Raw genomic sequence first — 12,511 nt, 5'->3', positions numbered from 1 at the left:
AAAAGATTGGGAACCACTGCCCTAGACTGTCAGAGCATTGCATGTCCTTGATCACAGTGACTGGCTCAGGGATGGGCGAAGATTCAATGAAAAACAAAACTGCTGCTGAAAGTTCTGAAAGAGACTCATACTGAAGCTGAATCTAGAAGCATGTGGCTGGCCTGCTGCAGCTGCCTTGCCACCGTGAAGGAAAAAGGGCCAACACAGTGGTGACCCAGTGAGAGTCAACGGGGTGACCCTATGGGGAAAGAGGAAAGCCCTGGATCAAGGTGTATCTGAAACTTGTTTATCTCTTCATTTTTCAACACACAAGTCAATACATTTCTTCTTTGCTTATGCCAATTTCTGCCACTTTCAAAGAAAAGAGTCTTAACTGATACACTCTGAAACCTTGGGCCAATTATTTCATCTCTCTCAGATTGTTTTATGTAAAAATAGGGATAAATCTGCCTACTCACAGAATTATTATGAAGTCATTTAAGATGATGTATGTAAAATATTTAATACAAATCTTGGTACTTAAAATTAGGTGCTTAATAAATTTTAGCTATTAGTTGTTATGAATATTATGATTATTAATAACTTATGAAGAGAAATGATATGGTCTGAAAAATGATAATATTATGGAATTATCCATATCAGCATCAAAGCAAATAATAATAATAATAAATATTTAGAAGGTACTGTAACAGTGATTTCTGTAACACAGTTTAGTTATTTTGAGACCATTTGCAATACCTGATTAAACAGCATATTTGTTGTATCTTTTGATATCTTTAAATGCTATAAATGATACTGTCTACTCTTACCTGGGAATTTTACTGCTTGGCAATAGATGACAAGGTCAGAAAGCTCTGGTGCAATCTGTCTGCTTTCCTTTTTATTCTGAGGAAGATAAAATTCTTCTCCGAGTTCCATGTCATAAACCTATCAAGGGAACAATGATACTGGTTTACAGGGAAGGTACTGATCAGATCACTTACCTCTGAATCCCCAAAGCTCTTTGTTCCTCTCCTTTGTCATCAGTGTGTTTCACTTACTCTGTCTTATCCGTATACACATGTGTTTCACTTACTCTGTCTTATCCATATACACATTCTAACACCTTCCCTAGAGAAAAGCTTTCTGAGAGCAATGGCTGAGTCTAACATTCTTCATCTTCCCGAAGGGCACATAGTTCAGGGTCTTAAATGTAGAACATTTAATGCATATTTGTTGAACAAATAGATGATGGAGTATGTATCTTCTGTGGCTCAAATTTTTGGCATATTTTGTCATTTTGTTCTCCAACAATGTCAGTGCAACTATCGATTTGCTCAGAGTCTAACACTGCGAGGCACTTGAGGACTGGGTCCAGGTATCTCATTTATTTTTCCATTCTTCATGTCCTCCCTCTGCTAACACTTCCCAGTCAGCCCTGTTCATCTTCTTGGTCATCCCAAACAACTTTAAAACTTCTGGCAATTCACTAAAGATACCAGGTTGTCCTCCTGCTCTGAATGCCCTGTTTTCATCTGCTTCTCAAGTTCATCTTCCAGATGATCTGATAACAATGTGTAATCACTGCTCTTTGTAATTATTTCCAAGCACTGTTGACATGTTTACTTCCATTGCTAAATCACCTCCTGCACTACCTTAGTGCCTACCACACGCCACACCTCCAGTAGGTACTGGCTGGATGAATAAATGACTTTCTATAAATGACAGAAGGGGGAATTTCTGTCATATCATATCATCACTGTATGGGCTTTGGCATTCAAGGGAAAGTGAGGGGCAAGGTGAAGGGAAGGGATAGGGAGGGAGTGAAATCCTGTCTGAAACTGGCAAGAATAACATGTCCAAGTGCAACTGAACAGAAACCACGCACTTACCTTTCCTTTGTTGCAAGCAGAGTTATCTGCTTTCTTGATCCTCTTGGGGATTTCTTCATTATACTCAAACTGAAGTTTGTCATTACATGACTTATTTTCAGGTCTGTCTTCTAGAATGTTGTCTGAAAATGAGTTGGCAGGCTTTAGTGAATAAGCACTGAAGCTTCACTTAAGGTTGTGTCTATACATCATTCCAAGAATATCCAGGTACTTGTGCTTATCTGTAAGACTGAGGTGCTGACTACATGTTACCAAAATAATGGCTTAAATTTTAAAATTTTGTTAAATGATATATTCATCTTTGATTGAATGGACTAACTTACCAGGAGTTTTGGTACCATATAGACATAATCTAAATGAGAAAATTCATTTTCATACAGACAATTAGAACTGTGCACAGATTATGGAAGATACCCTGTCAAGAAGCTCTCAGCACACAAGTTTGGGAAAGGTTGAGTGGTTGAATCACTTCTTGATGGTATAGACATGATTTAATCACTCTTACTTAAAAATAAAGCCATTATTTTCTTTTACCTCTAGAAATGTCAAAACCAGAGGGGAAAAAGGCATTGTTATTTGCCATGCAGTTTCCACAAATATACTTAATTGGGAAGTAAAGTTTTCGTAATTGTCTATCAATTTATGAAGGGAAAATCTTAAGGTGAGGAATCAAGATAGATTTAAACATTTCCAAAGTATGACAGATAATCTTATACTTTGCTCTTGCTTTGGTATTTCTATTCAAAATTACTTTAAAGGTTTTAGGAAAATAAACATGATTATGTTCTTTTTAAAATGACAAACAAGAAAGCTCATTTCTCACCCACAATTTACTATCTCATCAGACCACAAATGCTTAGACCAAAATATCCTTCTACCAAATCAGGGCCATGCAGGCTGCCAAGAAATAAATGAGATCAATCAGTTAATGACATTTTTATTCTTATAAGTGTCACATGCGAATCGGACCTAAACAATAAGAAACAGAATGCCGACATTCATGCAGTTAAAATGCCAGGTTCAAATGGCTTTACCTTCCTGACTGTTAGGAGCGGGAGAAGCAGTAAGGACGTCTGCTACAGAAAAACAGAATCAGAAAGGGGATAACAGTAAGGAAATTAAGGCCAAAAGCCAGATAAAATTAAATTAAGGTATGAAGTAAAGCATCAATAACAACAGCTTAAATTACAAGATAAATGAAATAAGAACTCTTCCACTGATTTAATAGTTTGACTATTAAGGGATGCAAAGACTAGCAAGAGAAGAAGTGCAAACATTGTTGACATTAATCATGCTGCCACATTCACACCACATATTTTCAGTTACTGATGGTCCTAACAGTCTGCAAAACACTTCATGTTGAATGGTTAGAAATTGATTAATGTTAGAATCACACAATCATTAGACTTCATATATATGAAGTCACAGAATGTCTATATAAAGTTGTAAATTCAAATCTGTAGTGCATGTTCAACGCTAGTTAAGATGTACAGCAAGGTTGGGGAAAAATTAATTGATGTCGCTTTAATAAAATTTAATTGAATAAATATTCATTAAGAACTTACTGGCCAAAAGGCAGAGTAGTACTTCCTGAAATAAATGAGCCTCATTTGCAACTTCCTTTAGATTTTCTGGAAGTAATTTTCAGATAGTTCCCAGGAACTGTCACAGTTTTATAGCCAAAAAAAGGTTTTAGAGAAATTTGCTCATTTTATATATGTGAAAACTGAGGACTAGAGCTGTCACCAGAGATAAACTGGGCTACCTAGGTGAATTTTCAGCCTGACTTGCTTTCAATGGATTCAGAAAAGTGAAAGTGAAGGTGTTAGCCAACCAGTTGAGTCTGACTCTTTGTGACACTATAGACTATAGCCCGGCAGGCTCCTAAGTCCATGGAATTCTCCAGGCAAGAATACTGGAGTGGGTTACCATTTTCTTCTTCAGAGGATCTTCCCACAGCTTTTGAGAAATAGGATATAAGAAATGATCTTGACTCCTTCCTGTTATCACCCTTTTTCAGTCTCCCAATTAGAGAATATGCCCTTTGTGTTAACTGACAGGATTTCAGGTCAGTTTTTAGTTGATGGTATGAAGCAGTCAGGGCTTCCCACGTAGCTCAGCTGGTAAAGAATCTGCCTGCAATGCAGGAGACACCAGTTCAACTCCTGGGTCAGGAAGTTCCCCTGGAGAAGGGAAAGGCTACCCACTCCAATATTCTCGGGCTTCACTGGTGGTTCAGACGGTAAAGAATCCACCCAAAGACCTGGGTTCGATCCCTGGGCTAGGAAGATCCCCTGGAGGAGGGCATGGTAACCCACTCTAGTATTCTTGCCTGGAGAATCACCATGGACAGAGGAGCCTGGCTGGCTACAGTTCTTGGGATCACAAAGAGCCAAACACGACTGAGTGGCTGAGCACATGAAGCAATCAACTACTACTAAGGACAATTATTCAATGGACAGAGACTAGGATTATATTTGGGGGTGGAAACAGATTAGACTGCAGCTGCTGACCATGATGGAGGCTCACGGAAACATGACTAGACAATCATGCTGCATGAGAAGCGGATATCTGGAGGAGGCTTGGCTGTCGTTTTTTAAGATTTTTTTTGATGTAGGCCATTTTCAAAGTCTTTAGTAAATTTGATACAGCACTGCCTCCGTTCCATGTCTTGGCTTTTCGGCCATGAGGCATGTGGGATCCCAGCTTCCTGACCAGGGATGGAACCTGCAAGCCCTGCAATGAAGACCAAGTTCCAGCTCCTGGACTTCCATGGACATCCCTTGGCTGCAGTCTTAATGCAAGTGGTAAATGGTTGCTGGTCTGGGTATATCTACACTTTAACAAAACAATGAGAAGTAGTATAGTCTACATTTAAATGTTTAAGTAAACAGGAACTTCGGCATTTTTTTTCTATGACTACATATTTGTCTTTCAGATGTTGCCAAAATTAAAACAATCTATCAGCAGCAGTGGTACCTGAGGAAGCATTTTGTAATCTCTAGCAGAGATACGAATTTAGTCCAGATGAAATACACCTGAAACCTAATTCTCTTGTAAGAAGAGCCCTTCACCTGGAAAACAGGGGTAGGTAATATCATTCCTGTGACTTTTTTGTAGTGTACCATTCATTAGTCTTCACTCGTGTTGTTTTATCTTTTTGGTGGGGCCAGAAGGAAATGTCTGGTTGGCTTAATAATGTGAGAACCAGGGTAGAAGGGCAGGTGCAGAAGGGGAATGATGCTTCATTTTTTTCCATGCTCTTGCAAAATAAGAGTGAAAGCAGTGAAGAGACGCATGGGAACTCGATGCTGCCCCCTGCAGGTGATTCAGGAGTTGGAAAAGATTTAACCACCATCTTCAAAAATCCCATGGGACAGAGGAGCCTGATAGACTACAGTCCCTGGGGTTGCAAAGAGTCGGACACGACTGGGCGACTTCACTTTCTTTCTAAGAATGTGGTCTCTCTGCTGTAATTCTACCTCCTTCTCTGGAAACCAATTTAGGAACAACTCCCGTGCTGCTTTCCACATCCTCTTCTTTCCTTTAGTAATGGCTCTGGTAGCTGACGGCTTCCCTGCTGGCTCAGAGGTTAAAGCGTCTGCCTCTAATGCGGAAGACCTGGGTTCGATCCTTGGGTCGGGAAGATCCCTTGGAGAAGGAAATGGCAACCCCACTCCAGGATTCTTGCCTGGAGAATCCCATGGACGGAGGAGCCTGGTGGGCTACAGCCCATGGGGTTGCAAAGAGTCGGACACGACTGAGCCATTTCACTTCACTTCACTTCACTGGTGGCTGATAGAATCCCTTTCTTTGCTTGGTCCTCCTTGCTAAGTGACAGGATTCCAGAAACCCTTAGATAATATTACAACAATCTGTATTGTTTGTCTATGGAGTGCCAGACTTATTTTGGAAAAAAAAAAAAAAAAGACATCAAAAAACCTGGTAGAAAAACCATCTAAGTGTGCTTCCCTGCGTACAGCATCGTGTTGGCTCTCTTACCATCAGAGAGGGATTCGTAATCATAATCGTATTCATCCTCTTCGTCTTCCTCTTCCTCATTATTAGCAGGTGGGGAGTTGGCATTGCTACCATTATAAGCCTGAGCTTGCATGGATGCTAGCTGATGAGCCTGTAAGATATCAATAATTAAAGACTGCAGATACCCAGATACTAAAACTTTCATTAATGGTTTTCAAAAGGACTACCCAATGCTTACCATAGTTCTAAAAAGTGGCTTAACCTATTTTGATTATCTGGGGGGAAAAAAACCCAAAACTCTACATTCACTTAAAATACAACATCGACACTTAGGCAAATGTTAACATCTTTGCAGGAGGAATCCAGGAACTTTTAGCAAACTATCACAAGGAATTGGAATCCAAGTCCCCGAGGACTACTTCCCTCCTTCCCAGGAGAAACCTGGGTGCTTCAGAGAACCATCAATCCTGAATGATGGGGAAGTAAGTCAGCCCACCCATTTTGAAAAAGAAAATCTCTGCTAAAAAACTGTTCCCCGCTTCTTAAAATACTATCTAAAGCGTTTTGACATTGAGAGAAATGTTAGAATTCCTATGGATGGGAAAAAAGAATGTTGATTTAAATAAAATTCCTTGAACAATATAAAGTTTTTTCAACAAATAAAGTTTTATCAACTTTTAAAAAAAGTTTTTATCTGAACCATCAGTCAGATTCACAAAATAGGCTTAGAAGTTTCTGGAAAGTTGATGTGTGCTATCAGGAAGGTCATGTGCCTCTACATTTGAGTAGAATTACTGTGAGGAAATAACACAGGACACAAGAATAAATAAAAATCTGGGGGCCAAGCATAAGGAAATAGTCCAAAATACAGGCAAAGTTATTTGCATGAATTAAAAACAGGAAACAATCTAAAAGTCCAACAATAGAGGAACTAAGTCATGCAAGTATATACATATATATACTTGTAAGTATAAGCATATACATCTATGTGAGTATATACATATATATATCTATGCAAATATATGTAATTCTATATCCTGTTTAATAACTATGCATTAATACCTTTATGTCTCTATATAGTGATTATAATTATATAAAATGTCATGCATAAAAGGCTAAATTTTAACTGTTAATACATCAGGCACAGATCCCTTGGGCAGTCTGGTAGATAAGATCCCTTCTCAGAATATTTTAAATGCATAGAATAAAATATATAAGATTACAAAGGAAAAAAGGAATGTTGACTATAGTTATCGAATGTTAAAAAGACAAATCAGTGCTATAGGAAAATATGCTTCTTTATTAACACAGTGAAAAATATATAATGGTAGGTCATGTAATGCTTGTGAAACAGTGATGAGCATAAATCATTCTTGGAGATAATGGCAGCAACTCATATAATATGAAAAACCTGTGATTTCTATTGCTGACAAGACATACTTTGTCAACTTTATTCTGGTGTGTTTCTTATATTTATAATCAGAGGAAAGGCTAAATTTTAGCTACAAGTTAGTGAAAATTAAGATGTAATTTTTGTTTTTTTCAGGAATTCTCTGGAGGCCCAAGTGATTAGGTCTCTGTGCTTCCACTGCAAGGAGTATGGGTTCGATCCCTGGTTGGGGAACTATTAATAAGATCCTGCAAGCTGCGTGGTGTGGCCAAAAAAGAAAAAAATGAATTTTTCATCTAACTTCATGGGCCTCCTGAATTCTATCCATAGATACTGTTAAGGTTAAGAATCCCTGTGATATAGGTTGTGTTTGGCTTCAGAATTAAGTGTATTTTACAATAATTCTTCCTTAAGCTTCCTGAAATGTGATTATATTGTATTTATAATAAAATATATACATAAGGAAGATAGGATTTAGGCTATGCCAATATCCAGATAAATCTTTTACAATGCAGTCCACCCCAGATAACTGAACATGGCCTAAGCTCAAAATTTTTATGGAACACTAGCTCCATGGGTGTTAACAGCTGTTATATAAAAAAATGACAATTACAGTAACCACACAACACAATAGAAGTTTAAAAACAACATCTTACAGAAACTAAAACACATTCCTACTACAGAGTTTCTCAGAGCCTTCATTAAATATGCTAAAGGGCATCACGGTTCTTCAAAGCTCTCCAGTGCAGCATTTCCCACGCTTATTTAACTGGGAATTTTTTTTTTTTTTTCCAGAGTGTCTCATAGGATTAGCGTTCTTTCAAACTTTGGGAAATATGCTCCAGGCACAAGTGACCCACAGAAGCAAGTCTATCTGTCCTGGATAAGCAAATAGCCTCCAAACAGTAAACACACAGGGTGGAGCCAAGTATCATGAATGGCAATGCCAAGAGCTGGGAAGCGCCCCCCCCCCCCCCCCCCCCGGGCAGAAAGTTGGGAGAACCAGGAAGGGAAGAGCTGCCATTCAAAGTTTCATCACCAGGTATCAGAAAGTGGAGTGTCAAAGTCCCATCAACTTGCAGGTACTTCCCCCAGTGCAGGAAGTATGGGATGGGTGGCCCAATGACAGTCAAGAGCTGACTTCCTTATTCTTTGCAATATCCTACTTATTTTAGGACAGAAGAACAGGATCTCAGCCCCTGATAAAAGCAATTCAGATATAGGTCAGAGGGTCAGAGGTAGGGATCAGGTGAAGAGACTGGCTCAGACTGGCTCAGATGGGCCCAGGCAGGAGCCATGTCTCCCTGGCTTTGTTCCTCCAGCCCCTGGCACAGCACCTGGCACCGAGAGTGAATTGTCTGAGTCTAGCAGGTTGGAGTTCAGAAGACCAAGGGTTCAGAAATCCGGCTGTGAGTCAGCCTGTCCTTGCTGAGGGTGAGTTCTTTGAACAGAAAGGACTCAGACGCTCTACGTTAGGGATGGTTCTAAGCACACTGGAGCTCTAGGCATGCATTACTCAGCCCCATGTGAACCCAGATCACCAGGTCTGGACCCACAACCTGTCAGGCAACTGAAAGGCCTTGACAATATGACTGTCAACATATTAGTCACTCAGTCATGTCCAACTTTTTGCAACCCTGTGGACTGTAGCTTGCCAGGCTCCTCTATCCATGGAATTCTCCAGGCAAGAATACTGGAAAGGGTAGCCATTCCCTTCTCCATGGCATCTTCCCAACCCAGGGATTGAATCTGCGTCTCCTGCATTGCAGGCAGGTTCTTTTCCATCTGAGCCACCAGGGAACTCCCTGGAAAATGACGGGGGCCTGGAACTGTGCTTAAAACACTGATAATGGGATTACATTGTCCCATTTTTTCCAAAAGGAGGAAGAGGTAAGTTGTGGAAGTCAAATGGTAGGAAATGTCAAGGTGATACCTGACAAAGAATCAGAATGGATTATCTGGTTGTGAGAACACAGAAAATAAAGAGGCGACCAGAAAGAAGTAGAATGAGTTTACTAAGAACGACTCTCCCACACAGGAGCCTGCTTAGACCTTCCGGGTAAGGTAACTCACTTTGTGGGAAATAACAGATTAGCAGCATTTTCCAACTTTCAGGTTGGTAAAAATTATTTTTAAGTAAACAGATCACCAGGACTTCCTTATGGCAATTCTGATTTCGTTAGGCAGATCTGGGACCCAAGATGCTGTGTCTTTGAAAGTGCCCTAGTGATTCTTTCTTTCTTTATTTGACTGCACTAGGTCTTAGCTGCAGCACACAGCATCTTTAGCTGTGGCATATGGGATCTAGTTCCCTAACCAGAGATTGAACTACTCAGTCCTCCTGAATTGGGAGTGCAGAGTCTTAGCAACTAGACCACCAGGGCGGTCCCTGCCCCAGTGGTTCTTATCAATGTATCCTGACTTCTGGACTGCCTTTGACAAGGTCTTTCCTAAAGACTTGAATCAGAATCCTGCCTCTGCCACTGTGAGCTGGGAGGCTTGGAGAAAGACTCATAGACGGCTAGACCTTAATTTCTATTCTATAAAGAAAGAGGTTGAACCAGATTCTGCAGAAATGTGGGTTTCAGAGAACAGAGAACCAGACAGGAGGGACAATCACCTAAACTCCAGGGATGTCCTGCAAGAAGGGCCAGAGGGCTCTCCACTGGGCCGTCTGGCTCAAGGGCAATCTGGGCGAAGGCACAGTTTGAAAAACTGCTAATAAATACATTGGATGACTAATGTAAAAACCCACGGGGAACCTTATATGGTGTAATAACATACTCAAACCAAGAAGAGAAAATTTAATAGTGATAAATGTGAGGCTCCTGCTATGCGGAAGGTTAACATTAATTGTAAACCTGGAAATATGGGGAGACTAGACATAAGTTTAGTCCTGTGAAAACAACTGAACTGTTTGTTTTCCACAAACTCAACATGGGCCTGGTAGGTGTTAAAGAATTTAAATAGCGAGAACAGTCTGAGGTTGTATTAACTGAGGTTTAAAGTTCAGATTAAGAGAGGTGATGCTTACACTGTTCATGAGTTGACAGACCCTGAGCATGGACTTAGTTCTGGAAATCATTTTTAAGATGGACAAATTCAAGCATATCCACAAATGTAAGAATATCAAAATGTCTTAATGGAAGAGTCATATCCTGTGAGGCACTGTTGACACAACAGGAACATTTAGCTTGGAGAAGAGAAAAGCTGGTGAGAAGACACACGCTGGCTTTCAAGATGTGCAATTAGTCTGCGCAGCTGCAGAGGAAAGTTGTGCCAAAGAGTAGGAGGAACAGGAAGGAAGATTCGGGCTCCACATACAGAAGACTTTTGTAACAACACAATCTATTCATTAGTGGAATGGACACTGTGTACGTCACTGCAAAGAACAGGAAAGGCAGCAGCTACAAGAACATCCAACGATGTCTTGAAGACCATAGAGCAGAGGGCAGCGGCATCTGCTTGGCACTGAGATGTGGGCTGTAGTTTCTGGATAAAGAAAGCAGAGTGGAGGAACAGTACTGCCAAAGAAAAAGTGCCTTTTATGTTGGGGAGTCGGTTTCTGCTGCAGAATTTGAGGAGGGCCAGGCATAAGCATATACATGCTAACATTTTAGTCAAATGGCTTCAAAATAAAGCCCATCTGCATAGGTCTCATGGCTTCTGGAACCCAAGTAAATGCAGCAGCTTTGGGGAGTGCAGATCTGGACAAAGGCAGACCTAGTGGAGGTCTCAAACTGGTACCACTTAGCGCTGACCTCACCTCCAGACCAGACTTGTTTGGCTGATGCAGCGTTTTAAGGATTTTTAATTAGGGTTGCTCATTCATGAAGCCATGTGCACTCCCTTGCCCTCCTCACCACTTCCCTACTGTTATATATCCAGCTGGCTCTTGTGTTTATGTTTCCTGGTTGGCCCCTGAAGGTGGCTGCTTTTGCAACTCTTGGCCCAGAGCTGTGCATGCTGGTCAAACTGGGCAATGTGGACCTCCAGGGTACATGAAGACTTCTAGGAACACGCAGGTTTGGATCTTTAAAAGAACCCAATCTCCAGACTCAAGACTTTTCAACATGTTTGGGCACTCTTTTAAAAACAGGCTTGCCTGAGAACAAGCTTGTGGTTGGCTAATTTTCCCTTCCCACCTTCTCTTCATGATTGTTCTTCTCACTTCACAAAAAACAAGCAGAACTCTCACTGATCAAGCAACAATCTTACAGTGATATAGGAGATGAGGTGAAAAACCATTCCAGGCAGTAAAAAGAACATTTGAGGATGCAGAGCTCCTGAGAGAGTCTTAAGAAATGAAAGAAGGGGGCATCTTATTTCATCCAGGCAGGAAACACATTCAAGGTTGTATGTCTTGTCTATCATCTATCTGTATCTATCTCTCTATCTATCATCTCTCTATCTACCCTTATTCCCTTCCTTTCCTCTGTCTGTCTATCCGTCTACCTTGGAATTAAAATTCAGAAGTGAGATGTGCATCAGAGGGATGCTAATATAATGTTTATGTGAATAAAAAAATAAAGCCAGGCCTTCTTTGATCAAATGTAAGTCTGACTGGGCTGATTTATTTGACAAGTATGGTTTTTGTATGTTACATTTGTATATAATTTATGTTATCTATTATATATTTATACAAAATAAATACTATTCTCCTCCTGTTGGGGGCTGAGGTTTATGCAGCAACTCTTGGCTGTGGTAAGTTTCAAAAGTGGTGTTTCAGGGCCAACAGTGCCCTCCTAAATAGGGCAAATAGTTTTGGCAGCTGTCATTCTGTGCAATGAGTAAGTGCAACCTGGCATATGGACTCACTGGTCCTGGACCTGAACCTTTTCACACATCCTTGGGCAGAGGGCCCTGCTATACAGGCAAGCTGGGCTCTGAGCATAGATGTCATGAATGAGGCAGATACAGAAGTGCCTTGGGGTCCGCATACCACAGTGATACACTGTGCCAGCTTCCACAGGGCTAGGACCACAGAGCTGCTGCTACTTGGGGTCTACTACTGACCTCAGGGGTTACAACCCCATGTTCAAGTGCTCCACAGGGGCAGGGACTCTTTCTAAAGGGGACTCCAGTGACCACTGAGGGGTTGAGAATTGTGAAGCCCAGGTCCAGAGATAAAGGTCACACATTATTCTGCCCAAAATAAATTAAATAATGAGGTGCATTCTATATCAATTTTTCAAAATAAAGTTTTAGGTGAGTGGGAAGAGTATTTATCAGTCTATTAAAACAAAAGCCAAAATTCAAATATATCATT

The 12,511-nt window shown here is 40.6% G+C and overlaps 1 protein-coding gene across 1 annotated transcript in view; it reads right to left on the bottom strand.

The window, feature by feature from the left end:
• The window catches only part of PLCE1 (phospholipase C epsilon 1), a 326,931-nt gene that overhangs the window by 32,647 nt on the left and 281,773 nt on the right, over positions 1–12,511 (bottom strand). The window contains exons 19-21 of the mRNA XM_052660896.1: positions 5,874–6,003; positions 1,872–1,993; positions 810–927 (exon numbers count right to left, since the gene is read on the bottom strand). Of these exons, the coding sequence (XP_052516856.1) occupies positions 810–927; positions 1,872–1,993; positions 5,874–6,003 (370 nt within the window). The remainder of the gene's footprint in view (positions 1–809; positions 928–1,871; positions 1,994–5,873; positions 6,004–12,511) is intronic.

The sequence above is a fragment of the Budorcas taxicolor genome, chromosome 23 (assembly GCF_023091745.1).
Source record: "Budorcas taxicolor isolate Tak-1 chromosome 23, Takin1.1, whole genome shotgun sequence".
Classification (NCBI taxonomy): domain Eukaryota; kingdom Metazoa; phylum Chordata; class Mammalia; order Artiodactyla; family Bovidae; genus Budorcas; species Budorcas taxicolor.
This window is presented reverse-complemented; position numbering and strand designations above follow the sequence as displayed.